We start from the raw sequence: 27520 nt of genomic DNA on the forward strand, positions 1-27520 counted from the left end.
TTGAAATAGAGTTAGTTTCTCTTCCTGTTTCAGGAAATCTCAGGTGAAATTTGGCAAAGTGGGTCCAAATGCCTATATTTTTACTTTTCTTCACTTTGAAATAAAATATTAGAGTTTTACCTTTTTCCATCGTTGTAGACTGTTCATTTTACTATGGAAAAAACATTCTATACTCAAAATATATCTGAAATGCTTTAAATTGCTCTTGATGGATTTTGACTAGAGAGAATTTATAACCAGATACCTCTTTAGGATCTTTTGTCAATGAATCAGCTATAAGTCTATGTCCAATCAGATAAAACTCTGCAATAGAGAAATCGTTATCACAGCTGGTGCCTCCATTGTAGACTTTCTTGGCTGAGAGAACAAGGTCATGCTGATAAAACTATGTTCCATCCTAGAGATTTCCAGTGAGAATTTGCGTATGCCTTTTCCTTCTTGGATGAGCAAATTAAAAACTTCACTAGTTCTAAAATTCACTTGAGAAAACATTGAATTTCAATTCAATCAAATTTGAAGGCACACACAATAATTCTTAGCAAATCATTTGTATGTTGTATACACAGTAAATATATATACTTTTTACTTCCCAAATTTCAGTAACCTAAAGCTCACACATCCTTTTGTCTTAAGCTGACACTCTTCCAGCTGTGTATAATTATTAAAGGCTTTTTTTTTTTGGCAATCCTGTCTCCTTGATTTCCCAGTAGATTTCAGCTCACTCGCTAGACTCACTGTAACTCTTTACCTCAGGCTTTTCTTTTCTTAAATTAGGAATTTTCTCTTTCATAGCCTTCCTGCCTGTTTCTTTAGTTTCTCCATGTTTGTTTTCCTTTTTGCTTTTATAATCCTGAAACAACTTTATCATTAGTTCGTTACTGAGCAAACAATTAAGAACCTTCTTAAATGCATACTTGAGCACTTGGTAAACATTGTATTTTTCTCTTAAATATGCCGTTGGTATTGCTTTTCAGTAATGACTTTGTTAAATTGAAAGCTGAGTGATTGTACTGAGGATTTAGTCTTATAAACCTTCCCCTCTAATTTGGATATGAATAACACTTTTAATATAAGAATATTAAACACTTTGATTAGGAGTTGGCCCCGTGGCATAGTGGTTAAGTCCAGCACACTCCGCTTTGGCAGTCTGGGTTCATGGGTTTGCATCTTGGTCACCGACCTACACTCCTTGTCAAGCCATGCTGTGGTGGTGAGCTACATACAAAATAGTGGAAGACTGGCACAGCTGTTAGCTCAGGGTGAATCTTCCTCACCAAAAAAAAAAAAAAAAAAAAACCACCAGCAACAACAAAACTTTGATTAAAGATACACTTGGGATTTGGGTAGTTTTCATAATCATATTTTTCAGAGGTAAAGAAAGAAATAATTCCTGAATAGATTTATATTTGGGTCTGCTTTTCTTGGGTTCTGAAAAAAATACTAATAGGAGGCTATAGAGATAGACTGCAGATTAGTTTGCTTTAAGTTTTTAATGTATTTCCCCAAGTCCAAATGTGTATTATGTTGCTCACTGGCTTGTTTGTACATTCAAGAATTGTGTTTTAATTAGATTAAATGTGAGTCTCACTTTTTAGTCAACTTCAAATATTTTCAGCAGGTGGGAATGTTAGTAATACTTTGAAAAAACGGATAAAGTTATCCTTTTACAATTTTGTTGTCTGAAGAACATGTTGGCTTATATGCCTAAAATTTTGAACAAGAGTAGTGGAGGAGAAAAGAAATGGATTCATTTTAACTCTAGATGGCAGTTAAACACAACTAACAAAAACCAACTTGTCTGAAATACAGAAATACAAAAATAGTAAAAACACACAAATTCTGTTCTACCAGCCAGTTAATTATATTCTCAAAATGATGTCTTGGATTGATATTACTAAACAAACATGTATAAAATGTAATTACACACAAGTGAAATAAATAGTGTAGGCCTGTAATTGCAAGATTTTTTTCAGCTGGTAGTGTGGCATATACCTGTGCAATGGTTTATATTGCCTATATTTTATTTTGTCATTTTTACTAACATTTAATTCAGTGTATTTTCTTTTTATATACAATTATTTGCCAATATCAATTCTAAGCATATGCCATTGAGAACTCCATTACATATTTAATGTCTTGACATTTTTAGATATAAGCAAAGCCTATTTTCATGAAGAAATGTTTTCCATAAAAGTCCACTCCAAAATCTGGCATAGGTATCCATGCATGTACATTGGAAATCGCTTTTACTTTATTTTTCTGTGCATTTGAAAATATATTTTTACATGTAAGTATTTAATTCACAATGTCAGCTTGTTGCTTTTAGTGGTACTAAAATTATGTTTCTGACATTGTTTATAAGGGAAGGGAGAAGCTTGTTAGATCATAATTTCTTCTAATCTCGTGGTCTCAGCTCTTTGAGTAGATTATCTTTCTGTAGACTTGTAGAGTGCAGTTATCTCTGGTTTATGATTACTGTATGTTGATATGGAATCTAGCAAATAGAAGGAAAAGTAGACCTAATTAGTCTTATCTGATTTGTCAGGTGGCTTAGAAAAGGAAATGATGTGATAGCTTTAAAAAAATTTTTTATTACAAATTTTCTATGAAATAACTAAATCCTTTTGAGAGGACTTATTTGATTGACTTTCATTTCTTGTATTTAGCAATTTATGCCCTGAGTCTATTTCCAAACAGTGGATTATGGCATAGGCAGCAGCAGCAGGTGCCCAGGACACAGGGCCTGCATCTGAGCACCCAGGCCATAGAGATCTAAAACCTTGGGGCCTTGCACTGAGGGAGGCACGGGTGAAGTTGTTGTGCCACTCAGCCGCCAAGTGTGGGGCTTCAGGGCAGCCCACTGGAAGCTAGACCTTGAATACCTCAGATTCTGGAATTAGCATTTGCCTTTTGAGTTGGTAGAATAAATGTTCAATAGACTCTCAAGAAATATGATCACATTTCTTGAGAGTGCCTGTGCCCTTGGAGTTATTTCGTTAGACTCCAAATTCCTAGTAACAAGTGTTGGTTCATGATTGGTTCTTGATAAATGCTTGTTGAATATATTTAAGTTGGAAACAGGGTAAATGCTTTGTTTCTTGTTTTTTTTAAGCAATATAAAAACAGTCCCATGTTACTAAAAAACTAAAGTAAAAGAACTTATCCATTTATTTTAAAAAAGTTTCCGCTAGAATTTTATAATGATTAATGTACTTGCTGCTCATCTCTAACAGATTATTGCCTTGTGTGAACACGTATAAGTTGACAGAGCTTCTGATTTTTCAGGTGAAGACAGAAATTTGGATTTTCACATGAAATCTGATTTTTCAGCATTAGCAACCAATTCAAATAAAAAAATAAAAGCACAAAAATAAAATATACCAGCAGACTGGTGGTGTGCAACCTTCAATGTATACCACTCTCATTTTTTTAGCTCATTATTTGTTTATAACCTATATTATAAAATTGATTGATTTTGATCTTTTAGTTATGGTTTCAGTCCAGTCATACTGCTTTGAAGTTACACTTTGGTTATCTTAAATTAGATTCCGAGGTCTTTCTAAAAGTCTTCAATTTCGTATCCACTATCAGTCTCTTGAGTAATATCTACGGATATCTGCTCCCATCCTTTGCATTTTGATCTTTCCTAATTTCATTCTCAAAGAATAACCTTAAGTTAAATTTTTAGAGTACTTTGCTTATAGGTACCATGTGCCACCTACTTTGGGTTCCAAAATGCAAGTACTACTACAGAAATGTATGATAGCCTCTTCATTAGATTTTTTTTCTTCTCTACAGAGTGATTGTTTCCAAAACATAAATCAGAACTTGTAACTTCCCTTCTCAAACCATGCGGTGGATTTCTCTTGCCCTTAGAGTACAATCTACGCTCCTTCACATGGTCTACAAGCCCTGCTTGATCAGGCACTTCTTCCCCCTGAACTCATCTCTTCCCGGGGTTCCCTCTTGTTGGCTCTGATCTTGCTGCCCCACACCAAGCTCAGGCCCATCTCAAGAACTTTTGCAACTGGCGTTCTCCCTGCCCGGAATGTCTTCCACAGAGCTTTATATGTTCTTCACATGTCACTCCCTGAGAGAGTCCTTTCTTGCCCACTTTCTCAAAAATAATCCTTCACCATCATTTTCTGTCCTCTTACCTTACTTTAATTTCTTATAGTACTGAACCTCTACCTGATATATATTTGCATATGTGTATATACATATACATATATATATACATATATATATGTATATATCTGATGTATTTGCTTACTTGTTGTCTTTCTCTCCCACTAGAATATAAATTTCATGAGGCAGGAACCTTGTCTGTCTTGCTGACTGCTCTCTCCTTAATACCTAGAGCAACACCTGGTCCTATTCTGCAGAACAGAATTTGAAATAAGTAAATAAGTAAGATCTAGGTAGCCTCTGTGGTACTGAGTGGAGAAGAGAGAACTCAAGTGTAGAAAGGGCTGCAGAGGCAAAGTTAGGAAGATGCTCCAAGTTGTGACTCAGGTGTTTCAGTGCTGTACATTTGATTTATTTGCCCATCGTAGCCCATGACCCCAATAGCTTTTTTTCAGTTTTTTAAATTTGACTTTCCAGATTGTATGATAAAATTAAAAAATGGTATGTTAAACATGCTTTGCAGAACTACATTCACACAAATAACTTACAACATTCACGGTGTGGTTTTGCGTGTGGACTACCATCATAATATAAAATCTGCTGGAAAGTTATCCTTTCTGAATCTACACTGTAATGTTAGCATTTATAGGTCACAATAAAATCCTGAGGATGTTTCATAATAATACTGTGAGTTGCTGTCATATAACTTAGGAGTCAGAGAAATAAGATTAAATAATTAGTTATGTAGTATTTTCTTTGTTTTGTATATCCTTGGTGTTTATGAGTTCTTAGTAGAGAACTAATTCACGGTAGACACAATATAGAAAATATGTTAAATTATAAAGTCAGCATTGTTGAAATCAAGATTTTCTTGAGTAGTTTTTGTTATAATTTTGTTTTTTCCTTAAACTTTTTATCTGTTTATCAAGTTTTCTGAAAAAGATGATTTAGGAGTACGACAATGGAGCATTCATTTATTTCACATATGCAAAATAATATTTATTTCCCAAAGCTATATAATTTTATGGTTCAAATGAATTTCTGACAGCTGTGAATGCTTTCAAATTCCTCTTAACATCACCATTTTGTTTTCATTGATAGTTTGAATATAGTCTGTTGAGAGTACTTATGTGACTTGGTGGGAAGCTCTGTGGAAAAAAGTTTATTTTATATAAATTTGTTTCTTTGCCAACTTTGATATACATAAATATATCCATATAAAATTTCCACCTTGACTAAGAGTAGACCATCTTTACACATAGCTTGTGTAGAAAAAGAAATATAAAAGTAGTAAACTTCTCTTCCTATCCGAGACATGATAAAAACTTTAACCCAGTTAATGCTGTGAATAAACCTAAGAAGTTTGTGCTTTACAACTGAAACGCACTGGAACCTTGTACTCATGTTTGCTAGGGAGGCACTGTGATGAAATGGCAATGAATTAGAACACATGGATTCTAGCTCTGAATTTCCTACTTAAGAGCTCAGTTTCATCATTGGCAAGAAAGGGAAAATATTACCTTCTTTCTCTACTTCACAGGATACTTGTGAGGGCCAAATGAAATGATGCATATGAAAGTGTTTCAGAATTGATAGACACTGTGAAATGTAAGATTTTCATTTTTGAGCAGCATTAATGGTAAAGTAGATCTATTTTATTGGACTGTATCACACATAGTCTTGTTATGTGTGGTAAAAACCTTATTATAGGGCTGACCCAGTGGCATAGTGGTTAAGTTTGTGCGCCCTGCTTTGCAGCCTGGGGTTTGCAGTTTTGGATCCTGGGCGCAGACCTACACACCACTCATCAAGCCATGCTGTGGCAGCGTCCCCCATACACAATAGAGAAAGATTGACCTAGATGTTAGCTCAGGGCCAATCTTCCTCACAAACCGCCCCCCCCCCAAAATCTTATTATAAATTGTTTAACTTAGAACATGGTTCTGTCTCATGGACTCAGTTTCCTTGATAGCAAGACTCTGGTGTATTTTAGTTCTGGTTTGTTCTATGAATGTCCAGTTTATATCATTCCAAAGATCATATTTTCTCTCATCTCTGAAATAACATGAGCTGAAAAGACTGATAAATTCTATGCTTATTTAGCATGTGAATAAAGATATATACATTTATTTAACATGCAAATAAAGGTAAATTTTTGACAATAAGTCTTATAATAGTATCCTTAGCTTTACATTTTTTATTAGGCTTTGTGAACTCATTTTCCCATGCTTTTTAGACTCAAAAGAACTGAGTATTCATTTTTCATTTTGAAACTTACAAAAATTAAGTATTAAAAGTCAATGATAAGTAAATAATCTAAAGTTAGTTAAAAAATGTTTTTAGGGGCTGGCCCAGTGGCGTAGTGGTTAAGTTCACGCGCTCCACTTGGGCAGCCCAGGGTTTGTGGGTTCAGATCCTGGGCATGGACCTACACACTGCTCATCAAGCCATGCTGTGGCAGCATCCCACATACAAAATAGTGGAAGATTGTCAAAATAGTGGAAGATGTTAGCTCAGCGACAGTCCTCCTCAATCAAAAAGAGGAAGGTTGGCAACAGATCTTAGTTCAGGGCCAATCTTCCTGACACACACACGCAAAATCTCTTTTGTCCCTTTGCTCCATAGCTCATGTGGCTTATACATAGTTTACATGATGCAAATTCAACAGTGTACTTTGATTTCTTTGGACTCTGCCAAAGTGTTTTTTTGGAAGATACACTGGTTATTCTCTAATAACAGATTTAATCTTGCCTTTTTGATTTCTATTTCTCTTGCCACATGATGTGGACGTGAGTCTGAGTGTAGTTGTCTATGGTCTATTGGGCTCTTTCACAAAGCAATATAATCTTATCTTAATGGCAAAAGATAAGTATGGTAATATGATAGCATTCCCTCTGCTAGTTTTAGCTCAGTTTTTACTCAGTAATTTTACATAGGGATTGTCCTAGTCTCCTAAGCTTTTCCCTAAACAAATACATTAACAACCACTAATTTGGCTGTCATTCAGTCATATCTGTGGAACATCACCAGGAAAACATACCTTCACTAAGTGTTGACTTCCATTTTGAAAACAAAAATAGCTTGTAAGGGGCTGGCCTGGTGGTGTAGTAGTTAAGTTCACACACTCCGCTTTGGCAGCCCAGGGTTCGCCAGTTTGAATCCTGGGCACGGACCTAGCACCACTTGTCAAGCCATGCTGAGGTGGAGTCCCACATAGAACTAGAAGCACCTACGACTAGCGTATACAGCAACATGCTAGGGTTTTGGGGAGAAAAAAAAAAGGAAGATTGGCAACAGCTGTTAGCTCAGGGCCAATCTTCCTCACCCCCTCACCAAAAAAAAAAAAAGAAGCAGAAAAGCATGCCTTTAAAAAAAATAGCTTGTAAGAGTATGGCTCTAAATAGAAAATATGTTTTACCCATTTTCATAGATCATTTTGGAAGATAACCTATTTACTGGATATAGAATTCTGGGTCAACAGGTTTTTTCTTTCAACACTTTAGGTATGTCACTCTATCTTCTTTTTTAACTTTGGTTTTCAGCAGTTAGAATATTATATGCCTAGGTGTGACTTTTTGTGTGTGTGTGTGAGGAAGATTGGCCCTGAGCTAACATCTTTTGCCAATCTTCCTCTTTTTGCTTGAGGAAGATTGTCACTGAGTTAACATCTGTGCCAATCTTCCTCTATTTTTTGTGGGATGCTGCCACAGTGTGGCTTGACGAGCTGTGCTAGGTCCACACCTGGGACCCAAACCTGTGAACCCTGGGCCGCTGAAGTAGAGCATGCAAACTTAACCACCCCTCGCTGGTTTTTTTTTTTCTATTATTCATCTTGCTTGGTGTTTTCTAAGCCATTTAGATCTGTGGTTTGGCATCACTGATATTGGAAAATCTAGGCCATTGTTTCCTCAAATATTTTTTCTGCCTCCATCTTTTAATTCCTTCTGGAATTCCAATTATATATGTGTTAAATTGTTTGATATTGCCCACAGCACTTGGATTCTCTGTAGTGTTTTTTTTTCTTTCTTTTTTTAATTGCGGTAACATTGGATTATAACATTATATAGCTTTCAGATATACATCATAATATATTTTGAATTCTGTGTAGATTACATCATGTTCATCATCCAAAAACTAATTAAGGTCCATCCCCTCACATGTGAGCCTAAGCACCCCTTTTGTCCTCCCCCCTTCCCCTATGGTAACCACCAATCCAGTCTCCAATGCTATGTGTTTGTTTGTTGTTGTTTTTATCGTATACTTATGAGTGAGATCATATGGTATTTGACTTTCTCCCTCTGACTTATTTCACTCAGCATAATACTCTCAAGGTCCATCCATGTTGTCACAAATGGCCAGATTTCATCATTTCTTATGGCTGAGTAGTAGTCCATTGTGTATATATACGACATCTTCTTTATCCATTCATCCCTTCATGGGCACCTAGGTTGCTTCCAAGTCTTGACTGTTGTGTATAATGCTGCAAGGAACATAGGGGTGCAAGTATCTTTATGCCTTTGCATTCTCAAGTTCTTTGGATAAATACCCAGCAGTGGGATAGCTGGATCATATGGTAGATTGATTCTTAATTTTCTGAGGATAATCCATACTGCTTTCCATTGTGGTTGCACCAGTTTGCACTCCCACCAGCAGTGTACAAGGGTTCCCTTCTCTCCACATCTCCAACATTTGTTGTTTCCTGTCTTGTTAATTATAGCCGTTCTGACCAAAGTGAGGTGATACCTCATTGTAGTTTTGATTTGCATTTCCCTGATAGCTAATGATGTTGAACATCTTTTCATATGCCTGTTGGCCATCTGTGTGTCTTCTTTGGAGAAATTTCTGTTCAGATCCTTTGCCCATTTTTTAATTGGATTGTTGGTTTTTTGTTGTTGAGCTGTATGAGTTCTTTGTATATTTTGGATTTTAACCCCTTATCTGATATATGGTTTGCAAATATCTTCTCCCAATTGTTAGGTTGTCCTTTCGTTTTGTTGATGGTTTCCTTTGCTGTGCAGAAGCTTTTTAGTTTGATGTAGTCCCATTTGTTCATTTTTTCTTTTATTTTCCTCACCCGGTCAGACATGGTACTTGAAAATATGCTGCTAAGACCGATGTCAAAGAGTGTACTGCTATGTTTTCTTCTAGAAGTTTCATGGTTTCGGGTCTTCAAGTCTTTAATCCATTTTGAGTTGATTTTTGTGCATGGTGTAAGGGAATGGTCTACTTTCATCCTTTTGGATGTGGCTGTCCAGTTTTCCCAACACCATTTATTGAAGAAACTCTCCTTTCTCCATTGTATACTCTTGGCTCTCTTGTTGAATATTAGCTGTCCATAAATGTGTGGGTTTACTTCTGGGCTCGTGATTCTGTTCCATTGATCTGTGTCTGTTTTTGTGCCAGTACCGTGCTGTTTTGGTTACTATGGCTTTGTAGTATATTTGAAATCAGGGAGTGTGATACCTCCAGCTTTGTTGTTTTTTCTCAGGAATCCTTTGGCTATTCGGGGTCTTTTGTTGTTCCATATAAATTTTAGGATTCTTTGTTCTATTTCTGTAAAAAATGTTGTTGGAACTTTGATAGGGATTGCGTTGAATCTATAGATTGCTTTAGGAAGTATGGACATTTTAACAATGTTAATTCTTCCATTCCAAGAGCATGGAATATCTTTCCATTTCTTTGTGTCGTCTTTGATTTCTTTCAACAATGTTTTATAGTTTTTGGTGTACAGACCTTTCACCTCTTTAGTTAAGTTTCTTCCTAGGTATTTTATTCTTTTTGTTGCAATTGTAAATTGGATTGTATTCTTAATTTCTCTTTCTGCTACTTTGTTGTTAGTGTATAGAAACATAACTGATTTTTGTACATTGATTTTGTATCCTGTGACTTGACTGTATTCCTTTATTGTTTCTAAAAGTTTTTTAGTGGAATCTTTAGGGTTTTCTAGATATAAAATCATGTCATCTGCAAAGAGTGACAGTTTCACTTCTTCTTTTCCAATGTGGATCCCTTTTATTTCCTTTTCTTGCCTGATTGCTCTGGCTGGGACTTTCAATACTATGTTAAATAAAAGTGGTGACAGTGGGCATCCTTGTCTGGTTCCTGTTCTTAGAGGGATAGCTTTCAGTTTTTCTCCATTGAGAATGATATTTGCTGTGGGTTTGTCATATATGGCCATTATTATGCTGAGGTATTTTCCTTCTATACCCATTTTATTTAGAGTTTTTATCATAAACGGATGTGGTATCTTAATGTTTTCTCTGTATCTATTGAGATGATCATGTGATTTTTATTCTTCATTTTGTTAATGTGGTATATCACATTGATAGATTTTCAGATGTTGAACCATCCCTGCATCCCTGGAATGAAACCACTTGATCATGATGTATGATCTTTTTAACGTATTGTTGTGTTCAATTTGCTAGTATTTTGTTGAGGATTTTTGCATTGATGTTCATCAGTGATATTGGCCTGTAATTTTCTTTTTTGTTGTTGTCCTTGTCTGGTTTCAGTATCAGGATAATGTTGACTTTGTAGAAGGAGTTAGGAAGCCTCCCCTCCTCTTCAATTTTTTGGAAGAGTTTGAGAAGGATAGGTATTAAGTCTTCTTTCAGTGTTTGGTAGAATTCACCAGGGAAGCCATCTGGTCCTGGACTTTTATTTTTTGGGAGGTTTTTCATTGCTGTTTCGATCTCCTTACTGGTGATTGGTCTATTCAAATTTTCTACTTCTTCTTGGTCCAGTTTTGGAAGGTTGTATGTCTCTAAGAATTTATCCATTTCTTCCAGATTATCCAATTTGTTGCCGTATAGCTTTTCATAGTATTCTCTTATTATCTTTTGTATTTCTGAGGTGTCCATTGTAATCTATCCTCTTTCATTTCTGATTTTATTTATTTGAGTCTTCTCTCTTTTTCCCTTGGTGAGTCTAGCTAAGGGTTTGTCAGTTTTGTTTATCTTTCAAAGAACCAGCTCTTGGTTTCATTAATTTTTTCTATTGTTTTTTTAGTCTCTATTTCATTTATTTCTGCTCTGATTTTTTTTTTTTTTTAAAGATTTTTTATTTTTTCCTTTTTCTCCCCAAAGCCCCCTGGTACATAGTTGTATATTCTTCGTTGTGGGTCCTTCTAGTTGTGGCATGTGGGACGCTGCCTCATCGTGGTTTGATGAGCAGTGCCATGTCCGCGCCCAGGATTCGAACCAACGAAACACTGGGCCGCCTGCAGCGGAGCGCGCGAACTTAACCACTCGGCCACGGGGCCAGCCCCTCTGCTCTGATTTTTATTATTTCCTTCCTTCTGTTGATTTTGGGCTTTGTTTGTTGTTCTTTTTCCAGTACCTTTAGATGTGCTTTTAGATTGTCTATTTGGGATTTTTCTTCTTTGTTGAGGTAGGCCTGAATTACTATAAACTTCCCTCTTAGAACTGCTTTGGCTGTATCCCACAGATTTTGGCATGTTGTATTTTCATTTTCGTTTGTCTCTAGGAATTTTTTGATTTCTCCTTTGATTTCTTCATTGACCCAATCGCTGTTCAGTAGCATTTTGTTTTATCTCCACATTTTTCTTTTTTGAGGAACATTAGCCCCGAGCTAACTACTGCCAGTCCTCCTCTTTTTGCTGAGGAAGCATGGCCCTGAGCTAACATCTGTGCCCATCTTCCTCTACTTTATATGAGGGACGCCTCCCACAGCATGGCATGCCAAGCGGTGCCATGCCCGCACCCGGGATCCGAACCGGTGAACCCCGGGCCACCAAGAAGCAAAACGTGCACTTAACCACTGCGCCACCAGGCCAGCCCCACATTTTTGTGGCTTTTCTGGTCTTCTTCCTGTAGTTGATTTCTAGTTTCATACCTTGTGGTCAGAAAAGACACGTGGTATTGTTTCGATCTTCTTAAATTTATTGAGACTTGTTTTGTGGCCTAATATATGATCAATCCTGGAGAATGTTCCATGTGCATTTGAAAAGAATGTGTATTCTTTGGTTTTTGGATGGAATGTTCTGTATATATCTACTAAGTCCATCTGGTCTAATGTGTCCTTTAAGGCCAGTGTTTCCTTATTGATCTTCTGTTTGGATGATCTATCTATTGGTGTAAGTGGAGTGTTCAAGTCCCCTACTATTATCGTGTTAACTGTCTATTTCTCCTTTTATGTCTGTTAATAATTGCTGTATATATGTAAGTGCTCCTATGTTGTGTGCATAGATATTTACAAGTGTTATATATTCTTGTTGGATTCTTCCCTTTATCATTATGTGGTGCTCATCTTTGTCTCTTGTTACAGTTGTTGTTTTAAAGTCTGTCTTGTCTGATATAAGTATTGCTACCCCTGCTTTCTTTTCTTTGCCATTTACATGGAATATCTTTTTCTATCCTTTCACTTTCAGTTTGTGGGTGTCTTTAGGTCTGAAGTGTGTCTCTTGTATGCAGCATATACATGGGTCTTGTTTTTTTATCCAGTTGGCCACCCTATGGCATTGGATTGGAGCATTTAGTCCATTGATGTTTAAAGTAGCTATTAATAAATATGTATTTATTTCCATTTCGTTACTTTTTTTTTCTGGGTGTTTTAGTAGTTCTTCTCTGTTCCTTTCTTTTTCTCTTGCTGTCTTCCCTTCTGGTTTGATGGCTACCTTTAGTAATATGTTTGATTTCTTTTGTCTTACTTTTTTGCTTACTTATTATAGGTTTCTGATTTGTGATTACCATAAGGATCCTATTTAATATTCTATGTATACAACAGTCTATATTGAGTTGATAGACTCTTTAGCTTGATCTCTTTCTAAAAGTTCTACTTTTTCACTCCCCTCCTCCCACATTTTACGTTTTTCAAATCATATATAGTCTCTTGTTTAGTGTGTGTCTATCCATTACCCTCTTATCATTGAAAGAGGTAATTTTAGTACATTTGTCTTTTAACCTTCATATTATCTTCACAGGTAGTTGATCTGCTACCTTTACTATATTTTTACCTTACAAGTGATTTTATTGCCTGTTTTTTTGTTGTTTTTTTGATAATTTTTTTTTAAATCTCTATTGTGGTCATTGCTTTCCCACTTACATAAGTCCCTTCAGCATTTCTTGTAGAACTGGTTTCTTGGTGATAAACTCCTTTAATTTTTGCTTGTCTGGGAAGCTCTTTATCTCTCCTTCCATTCTGAATGACAGCCTTGATGGATAGAGTATTCTTGGCTGTAGGTTTTTTCCTTTTAGCACTTTAAATACATTGTGCCGTTCTCTTCTCACCTGTAGGGTCTAGGTTGAGAAGTCTGCTGATAGCCTGATGGGCTTCCCTTTGTATGTCATTTGTGGCCTTTCTCTTGCTGCTTTTAGCATTCTCTCTTTATCTTTAATTTTGGACATTTTAGTTATAATATGCCTTGGTGTGGGCCTCTTTGGGCTTATCTTGTTTGGAGCTCTCTGTGCTTCTTGAACTGGGATGTCTGTTTCCTTCCTCAGATTAGGAAAATTTTCATCTAGTATTTCCTCGAATAAATTTTCTGCCCCTTTGTCTCTCTCTTCTCCTTCTGGGACATCTATAATCTGAATGTTAGCATGCTTGATATTGTCCCAGAGTTCCCTTAGACTGTTCTCATTCTGTCTAATTCTTTTTTATTTTTCTGTTCTGCTTGGGTGATTTCCTCTAGTCTTTCATCTAGCTCGCTGATCCGTTCTTCTGCATCCTCTACTCTGCTATTGAGTCCCTCTAGTGAAGTTTTCATTTCCAGTATTGTATTCTTCATTTCTGATTGTTCTTTTTTTTTTTATATCTTCCAGTTCTTTGCTGATGAGCTCACTGTGTTCATCCATTCTTCTCCCAATATCTGTGAGTATCCTCATATTGTGTTTGAACTCTTTGTTGAATAGGTTGCTTGTTTCTGTTTCATTTAGTCCTTTTTTGAGGTTTTGTCCTGTTCCCTTGCTTGGAAAGTATTCCTTTGTCTCCTCATTATGCCTCTTTCTCTGTTATCATTTCTATGTGTTAGGTGAGTTGGCTATGTCTCCTGATCTTGGAGAAGTGGCCTTATGTATGAGATGCCTTATGAGGCCCAGCAGTGTGCTTCCCACTTGTCACCAGTCCAGAAGATCCAGGAGTGACCCCTTTGTGGGCTACTTGTGTCCTTCTGCTGTGGCAGGGTTGATCCCACTGCAGGTACCCAGGGAGTCTAGTCTTTCCTTCCCTGGCCAGCTGTTTGTAAATCCGTTTTGGGGAACCTCAGCACCATTGGCTACACAGTCTATCAGCACGCTCTTATTGCAGTTTTCCTCTTAATTGGGTTGATACCCAGTGTAGCTGGTTGCTAGGCTCAGGGGCTTACAGTTGCTATAGGCCTCAGGCCTACAAGGCTGTTGTCAGTTCTGTTAGGAATGCAGCTGAGTGGGGCTGGCCCTAGGCACAGGAGCACTCAATTGATTCAGGCTTTGGAAGGTGGGCCTGATCCTTTTTGTGCCTATTTGTGAAGCACAGGTCTTCTGCCGCTGAAAAGCCTCACCCCTCATAGGACCACACACACCATCAACACAGTCCTGGTCTGTGCACACTTCTCAACCCCCTGGAGCATACCCCGACGCCACACTGCAGATGCCCCCACCTCTCCACCACTGCCCCCTACAGTTCACCTGGTCCTCACACAGGCCCTGCCCCACAGAGGCAGACACCCTTGCCTGCCTGTAGGGGATCAAGGCACCCAGTCAGTGCAGGCTGAAAAGTAGCCTGAGGGCTTGCTGTTAGGTGGGGCCAGTCCCTAGGGCGGATTGCCTGCCCTGGCTTAACTGGATTAAATCTGTGCTCTAGTGGGCGTGGCAGACCCCTGGGCTAACAGGCCAAAGGATGAACCTCAGTGGCGCCCACTGGGGTCTGTGTCAGCACGCCTGGACCAGGTCAGAACAATGGCCCCCACCAAAGTCTCAGTCTCCGGAGAGGTCTCTCCTCTCACCAAGATGCCCCCAGAGCCCACCAGGTGAGTCTCGTTTCACCAAAGGATTGTCAGCCTTCTCTCTGGTGATTTTACGTTGCTGCAATGAGTGAGTTTGTTCGTGGGCTCTTTAAGACCCGAGTCTTTTCGGCTTTCGGCTGATAGCTTCTCTGGGGGTATCCTTGCTGCAGTTAATAGCCAGGAAAGCCAGACGGTAAGACCCCCATCCCACTTGGGCTGAGTCTGAAGGATGCTTATAGCAGTGTCAGCCCCCACTCTGGACCTCACTCCTCCAGGGAGGGCTGCGTACCTTAGGGTGGCTCCTGGCTGGCCAGCTGAGAAGCTCCGCTTCTCTCAAAGGTGGCTGTTTTCCTCCCCACCAGGAATTTCTGCCTCTTCTGCCTTAGTCAGGACTGACCCTTGTTGTGGGGGTTCTTTTTATCCACTTTTCAGTTTTCAACCAGGGGTAATTTTTCCAAAAATAGTTGTAACCTGGTTGTGTTCATGGGAGGAGATGAGTTCAGAGTCTCCTTATGATGCCATCTTGACGAGATCTCTATGTAGTGTTTTTATTTGCTCTTTTTCTCTTTGCATTTTATTTTAGGTCACATCTATTAGGCTATCTTCAAGTTCGCTGATTCTAATAAGTATATTACATTGTGGTTGTATTTTGCATTTACTTATTGGCTAATAATATCAAACATATTTTTATGTGTTCACTTGCCATCTTTGTATCTTCTTTGATGAAGTATCTGTTCACCTATTTTGCCTATATTTAACATTGGATTGTTTCTTATTATTAAGTGGCAGGAAATAAAGAGAAATCAAGATAACTAGATTTTTAGCTTGACTATCTGAGTAGATGCTACTGCTATTTACTTAGATAGCAGAATACTGGAGAAGGTGAGGGGAAAAATCAGCATTGTGCTTTTGTCATGTTAAGTTTAGGATCCTTATTAAATGTACAAATGGAGATGTTAAATATCAGTTGGATATTAATCTGGAGTTCAGGGTATGGGTTGGGACTAGAGACGTACATTGGTAGTTACTGGCATATAACAAATACAGTTATGCACTGCTTAATGATGGGGATATGTTGAGAAATGTGTCATTAGGCGATTTCGTCGTTGTGTGAACATCCTAGAGTGTACTTATACAAACCTAGACGGTATAGCCTGCTACACACCTGGGCTATATGGTACTAATCTTATGGGACCACTGTCGTATGTGCAGTCCTTCATTGACGAAACATTGTTATGCGGTACATGACTGTATTTAATTCCATGGGACTGGGTGGAAATACCTGGGGACAGAGGCTATAAATGGAGAAAAAGGGGTCTACTTTAACAGAAGCCTGGTGCATAAACAACATTTAGAGGTTGAAGATGTGAAGTGAATCCAACAACGGAGACTTGAGAAATAGCAGATATTGAGGTAGGAGAAAAATCCTACTTTCAAACCCTGAGTAATTTTACTCTCCAGAAGTAATTAAGAGAACCACATTTCTCAGACCCCAGATCATTCTCAGAACTTTCTTTACCAATGAGGTAAGAGAAACATCACAAGAGAGTCACAGAAACAAAGAGATGTTTCAACTTCTAAACTTTATTTGTGTTTTTGCTAAGTAGCTAGGCCTGACCATTTTATCAATCATCCCTCATTACTATCTCCCTCTGTGATTTATTTTCCTTTTTTGCCCTTTTACCTAATGTAATATTAACTATTATTTATGTATTTGTTGTCTAACATAAGTTCCATGAAGTCAAGGACTTTATTTTGTTAAGTAGTTTATTTGTCTATAGCACTTAGAACACCTCCTGGTACATAGTAGTTGCTGTGTAAATATTTATTGAGTTTAAATGAAGAAAGAGGCGTGGTCAATTCCTGACAAATTAGCGGAGTTGAAGGTAGAGAACAAAGTATTTGGAGAACTTGATAAGGGCTGTGGGATGATGATGATGGAACCCCAACTTACATAGGCTGGGGGACTGGAAGAAAGGATTGGATTTTGTGACTGTAGACAATTCTCTTAAGAAATTTTATAGTCAGAGGGAAACACCAAAATGAGATAGTAGTCAAAGGAGTCTTGGCATCAAGAGAAGGTTTTTCCAAGCTGGTGATAATAGAGCATATTTGTATACCAAAATGAAAGATTCAATAGAGAAAGTATCTATTTCAAGTGAGAGGAGGGCTAATTGCACAAATGAAATCCTTGAGAGGACGAGAAGGCATGGGCCACTTGCAAGTCATGGAAGATGGAAGGTTGGCCTTACCTAGGAGCAAGGGTACTTCTGTTATATCAAAGAGAAGGTAAAGATTTTGAATTACATATGCAGAGAAGTTGGTAAGATTTTAGTTGACTTTTGCCTGACTTATTAGGATAGGGCAGCCCTAAGTGCTTTATTTAAGTGTTCCTATGTAAACACCTTACCCAGTTGTCAGTGAAGGTGTCTAGTATACCATGAAGTTCTGGAGACTGTCTGTATTTCTATTGGGACTGTTTTTGCAGTAAACAAAGCCATGCCTTTCACTGCGTTTGAGTTTTATAAATAGGAAGAGAATATGATAGGGCTGCTAACAACAGGCTACAGCTACTGCCAACTGAGTGGCCATAGTCCACTTGCTCTGGTGTACACTAGAGACATGGCTTACCTATGAATCTAACTCAGAAGAATTTTAGAACTCTGAACAAAAGGGGAACTCTTGAGGGAGATGGGGGTGGGGTCAGCTGCTGCACCATTTTATGTTTTCCTCAGTACTGTTCAGAATGTGAGGGGATATTTAGTCCCAAATCCTTTTGAGAATAGCAAGGAACTCCTTTATCATTTTTTAAAAACCTTGGATAATTTTTTTTTTTATGGTGAAGAAGATTGGCCCTGAGCTAACATCTGTTGCCAGTCTTCCTTTTTTTGCTTGAGGAAGATTGCCACTGAACTGACATGTGTGCCAGTCCTCCTCTAGTTTGTATATGGGACACTGTCACAACATGGCTTGATGAGTGGTGTGTAGGTCCATGCCGGGATATGAACCTGAGAACCCCGGGCTGCCAAAGCGGAGTGCACAAACTTAACCACCATGCCACTGGGCTGGCCCAGCCTTGGATAATTTTTAGAAGCCAAGGGATGGTTTTGGAACTATACAGCCTGGCTGCTCACATGCATGCACCTACATGAGGCATTTAAGAAATACAACCAAGGAGGCAAATAGGAAATGCTTTGTCTAGTAGAGAATATTTGTTTATTGGTATGGTGAAAACTTATATATAAAAAATCCTGTTGGGATATTCTGATGCAAAGCCCAGTTCATATATTCTTAAGCAATGTGAGAATTTTGCCCTAACAAAAGACATCTTAATAAATGACAAATATTAATAAGTTCGGTTTAAGTTCACATGATTATTGTACATCTTTCCATAAAAAATGATCTTTTTCATACCTAGTATCCTATTATAGCCCATCCCATATTATTTTTTTAAATGATCAATTTTGAAACATTTACAGGATTCATGAGTCATGAAAATGTTAAATATTGGAATATATATTTTAATTTATTGTTAAAACACCAAGAGCTCTAAGATAATAACCATAATTTATTTATTTGAATTATTTCTTCCTGCAACATCAATAAAGCTTTAGCAGAAGAAACAGATGATCTTATTTATATAGTTGTATACTCTGAAATAATGTCCTTTATAGAATTTAAGAATCTGTTACAGACACAGGAAATGTCTCTAATTTGTGGCCACTTCTTTACAGTACCATAGTGAGTAGCTAAAAAGGCCAGGTAGGTCTAGGGTGAGGGAAGATGATGGTTGATAACGACAGGTATATATTGAAAGGAGTGAGAGATAGAGAAGATAAAAATCAGCTGAGGAAAAGGGAATTATCACTGTTTATATTAGTTTATAGTGTTTGGGAGTTGAGAGGGCACTATAGCTAGTGATAGAAGCAACATTCATCTTTTTCATAGTACTATGCAATGTTAGGCACTTGTTTGACATTCACCAATACTATGAAGTCTTATGTTTCACTTTCCTGAAATTATGGCAACTTTTTCTTTTAAATGAACTTTCTTGGAATACACTGAAATTTAAACCATTAGAGAGAAATATTCAAGCTTTGGGACATTGTAAATATTTGTCCATTCCCTGCTTCTGCCACTCTTGTTTCTGGACAGTAGGATATATGGGTTGCTATCACTGTCCACCTTTATCCCCGTCCACCATCCTTGGATCTAATTTGACATAGTGAGCTTCCTCATCAGTGAAAGAAATTTCTCAGTATTACTATTTAGTTGGGCAAGCTAATGTAGTTAACTTTTTGTTTCATGATTGGCAAAAGGTCTACTTAAGCAATTTAAAAAAATTAAGCAAGATTATAGGATACTTATAATAGCTAATATTAATTGACTATCCCAAGAACTTTGTATGCATCATCTCATTCACTCCTCACAGCAGTCCTAGGAGGTAAACATTCGTTTCTCAAAATTTACAGATGAGGACAGTGGCGCTTAGAGAAGTGAGGTAACTTGCCCCAAATCACCCAATAAGTTACTGGGCAATTTTGCCCAGTGAAGTGACAGAATTGACTGGAAACCTTGGCTGTTTGACTCCATAGTTGTCATTCTTTAACATTTTTTCTCTTATGGGAAAATGCTTTCTAAGTTTCAGTAACAAATTTAATATAGAATAAACAGAATTTTGTGAGCACAGTCTGTACTCTAGGGAATGTCAGTGGTTACAGGTTTTACTTGTTTGCTCACGCTGGTGCACAATTGTCTTAACTCTTTCCTAAATCACCTCTACTACAGTGCCAAGTAAATATTTTTTTAATAAACTGAAGAACTAATTTTTAATATTAAATTATAATCTTTGCCTCTTCTGACTTGAAATGCTTCTGCCAACAACTTTACATTCTGTACAGAATAAAACTAACATGTGACCTGTGGTAGTCATTTAGCAAATCCTTATGAAAGGACTTTTAACACAATGATAAAGATATCTACAATTTAGAATGTTCTCCTAAGCTTTGCAAGGTCCATTGGCTATTGCCACAAAGCCTGACTTTACACTTTGCCGAAGAGTGTGGGGAAGGGAAGATAATTAGTTTATAGGCCAGTAACTATAAAAGTTGAATGATTTCAAATTACCACAAATCAGATAAAGTTAATTTCCTCCTTTTCAATTTTTGAGCAACATAATATAAAATTGTTAGATTCAGATAAACTGCTGGTCTAATTATTTTCCCAGCCAAACTTCGTAATCACAAAAACCAATTTTATCTTATCAGTTCTCAACTTCAAGTTCCTATCTTCTAGTGCCTTTATGCTGTTCCACCAACACAGGCAGAAGTATAAAGCCAATATCTTTAATCCTGTCTCTGAATCCAGGCACGGTTAGCAGTGACTTGTTTCTAAATCTTAAAGTTCTTAACAATCTAAATTAATTGTAAGAAAATGGAGTTTTGGAAAATAGAGATTTTGTACTTTTGTTTCTTTGCCCCCCTTCTTGGCAGCAGAAATGAAGCTCCCTTGTCTAGAGTTATATCCTGGACAGTAAAAGCCATGGAGTAGAGAATTGATTTGTTAATTATTTTGAACGGTCGTAACTGCTGCTTCATGGAACCATCTTGGGTGAACTTAGAAGTAATTATGAATGTGGGACCCCCTTTGCCCCATGCTGGCTTCCTAGGATTTTAACGATGGAAGACTGGTATAAATACTTCTGCTGCTCTTGGTTGTTGGTTTACCAGCCTGAGATGGAAAATTGTCTCAAAATTCTTATGCAAGTGTTCATAGGATCCAGGGAGGTTATTTAAATGATTGACGATGGGCAGACATAAGGTGATGGGAAAGTTGTAGACTGGTGAACTGGAGAGTATATGTCACCTACAAGGGGCAATGGCTGCTCCTCCCCAGCTTGTTCTTGCCATGTGAGAATGTGAGGCTGGTGTAACACTGCCCACATATTTGAAAGGAGCTTGAGGGGGCCGGCCCACTGGTACGGCAGTTAAGTGTGCACGTTCCGCTTTGGCGGCCCGGGGTTTGCCAATTCGGCTCCCAGGTGCGGACATGGCACCACTTGGCACGCCACACTGTGGTAGGCATCCCACACATAGAGTAAAGGAAGATAGGCATGGATGTTAGCTCAGGGCCAGTCTTCTTCAGCAAAAAGAGGAGGATTGGCAGCAGTTAGCTCAGGGCTAATCTTCTTCTTCAAAAAAGGAGCTTGAGATCTGAATCTTAATGTAAAAGTTTTCACTTTTAAGATTTTGGTAACTAACACAAATTTTTTAAATTGTGGGCCAACTAAAATATATCTGTGGACTGATACAATCTGCAGGCCGTAAATCTGTGACATCTGATGTACTCCACTATACAGAGTATTGAGTCCCCATGGGTGTAATTTGAAGACTATGGTTATATCATCAGAGAGATTCATTCTTTTGTGCTGGAATTGGTCTGTCTTCCAGATACCACTGGAAAAGATTAGTATATTATTTCTTAAATTCCCTGTTAGGGAAAATGAAATATCAGCTCTTTCTCTCTATGAAAAGACAAAATTGAGGCCCTGTTAGTAAGAGTTGAGCACCTGATATGAGGTCACTAAAAGTTCAGAGAGAATGGTGGACCAAAGCTGCCAAGTTTGGGACCTGTGTACCCATTTGGAAATGTCAAAATTTCTTTTAGGGGCCGACCCTGTTGCCTAGTGGTTAAACTTGGTGCGCTCTGCTTCGGCAGGCCTGGGTTTGTGGGTTCGGATCCTAGGTGTGGACCTACACCACTCATCAGCCATGCTGTGACAGCAACCCACATATAAAATAGAGGGCAATTGGCACAGATGTTAGCTGAGGGCTAATCTTCCTCAAGCAAAAACAGAGGAAGATTGGCAACAGATGAGATGTTAGCTCAGGGCTAATCTTCCTCAGCAAAAAAAAAAGAAGAAGAAGAAGAAGAAGAAGTAGTTTCTTCTAAGTAGAAACAATTGTGGTGATTGTATGTATATTTCATAGATTCTCCAAAAGTCTTGCCAGGATATATCCTTCATCCTACACAGTAAATATTAAGGGGGAGAAGTTGCTACAAATCTAGTTAATATACTGCATAAAACAGTAATTCTGCTTATAATTTGGTAGCAGATTCATAAAGCAAATAAAGTTTGATTCAACATGTAGGTAAAACTTTGTCATTATTTATTCTTTAAAGGAGGAAGAATTAAGAAAAGACACTTCTTGGGGCTGGCCCCGTGGCCGAGTGGTTAAGTTCGCGCACTCCGCAGCAGGCGGCCCAGTGTTTCGTTGGTTCGAATCCTGGGCACGGACATGGCACTGCTCATCGGACCACGCTGAGGCGGCGTCCCACATGCCACAACTAGAAGAATACACAACTATGTACCGGGGGGCTTTGGGGAGAAAAAGGAAAAAATAAAAAAAAAATCTTTAAAAAAAAAAAAAAAAAGAAAAGACACTTCTTTTTCATTTTCTGCTTGTGTAAAGAGACTCCTAACATTCATTTTACTACCATGAAAACTAAGATGAAGGGTTAGTGGGGATAAATGCGATCTGTTAAGGGAGACTAATAACTTGATTTTATCGTATATAGATATTTTCATAGAAATGCTCAGCACTAAAGAATACATCAAAAACCATACTTTATTTTATGTATAGCAATACAATTTACATATTAAATAACACTATAATAGAATGATTTGATATAGTTTTAAACAGAAGAAAAAAGGGAAAAATTTCAGGTTACAAAACCCCTCCCCCCGAACAAATTAAAAAAACACCCACTTTTTCCAAATGGGTCAATGCAACGAATGTGTTCAGTGACTAATTATGTCTAATTCCTATTGCACAAATGGTCAATGGAATTAAAAAAGAAAACCCAACTTTCACAATCACTGCCTCAAAGAAATAACACGTTGGATTCTTTTGGAATGCAAAGATGGTTCTTGCTACTTCAATACACAGAAAGTTGAATTCACATATCCACCACACACAAAAAAAAAGAAAAAAAAGCTATGACGGAGTTGAAACTAGAAAAAAATTAGCTTTATATGAAAATATAAAATTCTATGATTATATACCATAGATACAAAGTTCCCAGAAGATGCTTATCCAAGCAACAAAATATTTACAGTTTTAATGATTTTAGCTATTTCAAAATGAAGTGAAAGAAACATGAATCAACATGAAGGCTGAGTGTTTTAGAAACAATGGCTGCTTGCTAGTTTCAAATGTCCTAACAAAAAAGGAGTCACTACCCCAAATGTTGGAGAGTTGCGACATTTTATAAAATCGGCCGTCTCCTTTTCTGGAGATGTTTATTTCTTAAAACTCAAGATAGTTTTCTTGAAATTAATTATCCTCTGTAGAAAATGCTTCCCTTTGCAAATATTTAACAAAAATACTAAAAACAGTTTAATAGCTAAGACAAAGTAGAGGCCAAATATCATTATTACAATTCCTTCTATTGGTAGCATGCCTTCTTCCTAGAGATAAGTAAAGCCAATATTGTATGTTAAATAGCAACTAAGGGAAAGCGCAAAGGGGTAAGTGAAATTACAGCTGTTTAAAAAAAAAGGAAAAAAGCAGGCATTTTCCCTTCATATAAAAATTCACTGGCGCCATTTGAACATAAACTTTAGAACATAGGAGTCGAAAATGCATTTTCCAGTATACTGCTATATTCTTAAACTATATTTTGATTATTATGTCTTAAATTATGATGAGTTTGGGTTTCCTTTTCTTATTTTTTTGCTTAGAATTAGTAATATGTATCTTTGGTAAATTGGTATCTATATTTTAATTTTTAAATACAGTATATATGCATTTAAGAAAAAATTCATAACAAGGCAGTTGTGCTGTGTCATTATAAAATAATTAAGGTTATTTGTTGATTTTAATATGTCACTCTGGGCTAAAAACTCCAACAGCCAGACCTGGAACACCATAACCTTTTCTGACCTTGCTGGACTCTTCAACTTGAACTAGACTCTAAAAGCTGCAAGGCATACAAAGTAGGAACACCAATTCAGTGAACCTCATTCTTCTTGAAATTCAGAAGTTAACTTTTTTATACAAAGAAGATATTGCGGCTTTGGGATGTAAGAAAGAGTTCTCCTGATGGCAATAAGGTTATCTTTTCTCTAATGTCCAGCACGGCCACTTGGTCTGATCATTGCAATTCAGTTTTGTATGATGTGTGCATTCTGTTTGCCTAGAGCTAAATCCATATACCCGAAAACTTTATTTTTATAAAATAGCACACATAAATTTGCAATAGCTAGTTCCTTTCCCCCTGAGTGCAAGCGATAATAACCTTGTTATGTAGTTAAGCAATGTGCTTACATCTCAAAGAAAACACCATCTTTGAAATTCTCTGCCTCTGGAAAGATGCAAGCATATTTTTGCCAATAACAAATGAAGAATAGTGAAGATACACTCTCTGGTGAAGGTGAGGAACTGCTGGATATGCCTATCCTCAGTGAAGTGTGTTTGGACCACTTTGGCAAGATGGGCAAGCAGCAATTGCTCATAGTTCAGTGGGTCAGGATTTGTAAACTTTGGTTCAAGCCCCCTATAGACACACAGTTGCTCACAGAGAACTTCTAAATCATCCTTATAATGTTTCTATTCTATTTACTAGCTATCTCTTTTATGATTCTGATACCCATGTAAGAGATGGTGACAGAATTATGTTGGAGGGTATACATTTTGATGAATTGAGCCCTCTGTAAACAGCATAGAAGAGAATACTCGCTATGTGTCTTCTAACCAATGTTTACTTTCATTAAGAAAAAATTACTGAGGGACCATGAACCCCAAGTGGAACATTACTTCTGAAAGTCAAGTCCACTGTGTCAACTACTGCAAAGAGTTAGCTCATATCAATACTCTATACGACTAAAGACACCTACTTAATTGACTAAAATGATCTCGCTTTTGCCACGATCTGAAACCTTTCCCTTCCTGATTTTCCTCAGCCTTCTGGCAGTTGTAGTGTTCCTACATTCAAGATTTTTTTCTTAAGTGTTAGGTAGAGCTTTTTTTGTGTCACCTCTGATGGGAGCAGAGGGCTGTGAAGGTGTCTATATCATCTAGCACATAAAATTTAGCAAACTTTGTTCACTTGCACACCTTTTCTCAAGGCTAGCCTACATAATTCGTGAACAGCAAACTGTTGTGTTGCTGAATCTATGTGATGAAAAGATGAGGTGAACCCTGGCAAGTTATGCAGTTCATTAAAACTCCATTGACCTGGCCCGTGCATTGGAACTCCTGGATTTGGCCTGTAGCCTCTCTTTATCAGCTTTAGTCCTTCAGCACCACTCTGACAAACTTCAGAGAAAGCCACCTCAATCTCAGTGCTGATTGTCATTAATGTTTTAACGCCTGCCCAGATAGTATGATAGTAGCCAGTGTGGGCTCTTTGTTGACATTTATTGGCATAAAAAGTAACCAAAACCCTTTTCTTCCTAACAGGCCCAGTTCTGGTGATGATTTCACTTCGGACAGAAGTTGTCGCTCAAAAGCAAATACGCAATAGACAAAGCAGAGCTCAGTAAGTAGCCTATTTTTCTAACTAACTGAAATTTCTTATTAATGATTCTAATTTTCCCATTATGTACTGTAGGGTGAATATGGCTCTGGAGGCTAGACCAAATAACTTCCTTGGGCTCTGAGTAATGATTATCAGCCTCTTTTACTGAAGTGTATCTGGTTCTTGAGGCTAAACTACACAAAAGCATACAAAGCCATCTCTCTCTTTTAAAACTATTTGAAAATGTCAATATTGTCTTTTATTCAAGATTCTAATTTTCTCTCTCCAAATCAGATTTATCCATGTGTGGGAGTCTAGATGGGCCCAAGACTTTTGCTAATACAGTATTTTCAATTTAATCCTAAGTAGAAGAATGTATGTAATTATGAGATTTATCATGAAACATTTGGCAAAAAAGGAAAGAAAAGAATGTTAACTATATAGGTAGTTTTTATTAGACTGCTATACGAGTAATAGGGATATTTTAGAGGACTAGCTTCAAAATTACACACCTGCAAAAATTTTCATTATTCCACCTGCCGTGAGGTATGGCATTATAAACCAAGAAGCACTAATGGAGAGTCACTAAAGGGTTTCATAACTGAGTTGTGTAAAATATTGCCATCTCTCTATTGTAAAAGATAGCCCTGATTTTAGGGTGTAGCTATTTTCGAGAGTCAAAATGGAAATAACACACACCATCCACATAGCTACTGTGAAAACTGTAATACAGAGATATCCTTTATTTTGACACAATTGGGCATTTTTTTAAGCTATGAATATAACTTTGTAACTAATAAGTGATGTTCACATGAAGCAACTCTTAAGCCTTCTAATTTCGTAGTGGATATCTTCACCATCATAAATCGAACTGTTTCAAGGCCATGAAGTTGATAGACCTTCTTAATAGCTCCCAATAATCTGCTATTCTTTAAAAGAAAACAATGCTCATCCACTCCATTAAAATATAGAAGGCATACAGTATTGAACAGTGCCTAAAAAAAATAGGAGGACTGAGGAAAAGTATAGCATTGCCTGCTAGTAGAATGCAACTGCTTTAGCAATAATAATAATTAAAAAATCAAGATTCACTGTCATAACAAAGACCTTCACTGTACTGAACTAAAAAGTAGCATGTATGTTGTCATGGAATGTCACATCGGGGTTTGCTTTAGTATTAGATTATAGGCAGTAACACTGATCATATAGTGCAAACTAGGTAAAATTGCGTTTCACTGTGTAAAATGAACAGAGGTGCAAATGCTCAGTAGGATACCATTAAGACATAAAATGGCAAAAAATAAATATCAAAACTTTTATCAGTGTAAAAAAGTAACTGGGTTATTGTATAACCTAGAGTCTGGCAAAAAAGGCCTCAAAAAAGTTCTCAGTCTTCAGAAGTTTTACAAATTAAGTGCCCTTTCAGGATTCCAATCACACTAGAGATTCCATACTCTCGGCAGGGTCTGATTCATCTGCGATTAGAACAGCACCATTTTTGTCCACTGTCATGGGACCATTTCCATTTTCTTTAGTGCTGACCAAGCTGAGCATTGCTTTATAGACAAACTGGTATTGTTCCTGAAAAACAAGAGGAAGACAGTTTGAGCCAAAGAACAGCACTGGCATTTCACCTGAGGTGGAAATAGCAATTAAAAATGTAATGGTGAAAAACATACTAGAGACGCAGGAATATCCATTTATGCTTTCTAAGATACTTTTTAAAAAATAACTTGAATCCTTTATAATCAAGATCTACACCTTCTTCATATCCTTTTGATCTCTGTTAGCTTGGAACTAATTGTCACTATTGACAGTGCATTAAGATAACAGAATATCCATATCTTAAAACAGAGAATAGTATACTCTAGAAAGCAGAGTTCCTCAGTTTCAGCACTACTGACATTTTGGGCTAGATAATTCTTTGTTGTG

General features: G+C 37.3%; 1 protein-coding gene and 1 long non-coding RNA gene across 7 annotated transcripts in view; one reads left to right on the forward strand and one right to left on the reverse strand.

Annotated features, from left to right (window-relative positions):
- LOC138918220 (uncharacterized) overlaps positions 1–23095 on the forward strand; it is a 26589-nt gene extending 3494 nt beyond the window's left edge. Inside the window, exons 2-3 of the long non-coding RNA XR_011427263.1 lie at positions 13908–13956; positions 22250–23095. This is a non-coding gene — a long non-coding RNA (uncharacterized lncRNA). The remainder of the gene's footprint in view (positions 1–13907; positions 13957–22249) is intronic.
- Positions 22678–27520, reverse strand: part of PTPRG (protein tyrosine phosphatase receptor type G) — a 675839-nt gene continuing 670996 nt past the window's right edge. For all 6 annotated transcript variants that reach the window (XM_023621202.2, XM_070238719.1, XM_023621201.2 and 3 more), the window contains one exon: positions 22678–27169. In XM_023621202.2, the coding sequence (XP_023476970.1) occupies positions 27023–27169 (147 nt within the window). In that variant the 3' untranslated portion in view covers positions 22678–27022. The remainder of the gene's footprint in view (positions 27170–27520) is intronic.

This window comes from Equus caballus, chromosome 16 (assembly GCF_041296265.1).
Source record: "Equus caballus isolate H_3958 breed thoroughbred chromosome 16, TB-T2T, whole genome shotgun sequence".
Lineage (NCBI taxonomy): Eukaryota > Metazoa > Chordata > Mammalia > Perissodactyla > Equidae > Equus > Equus caballus.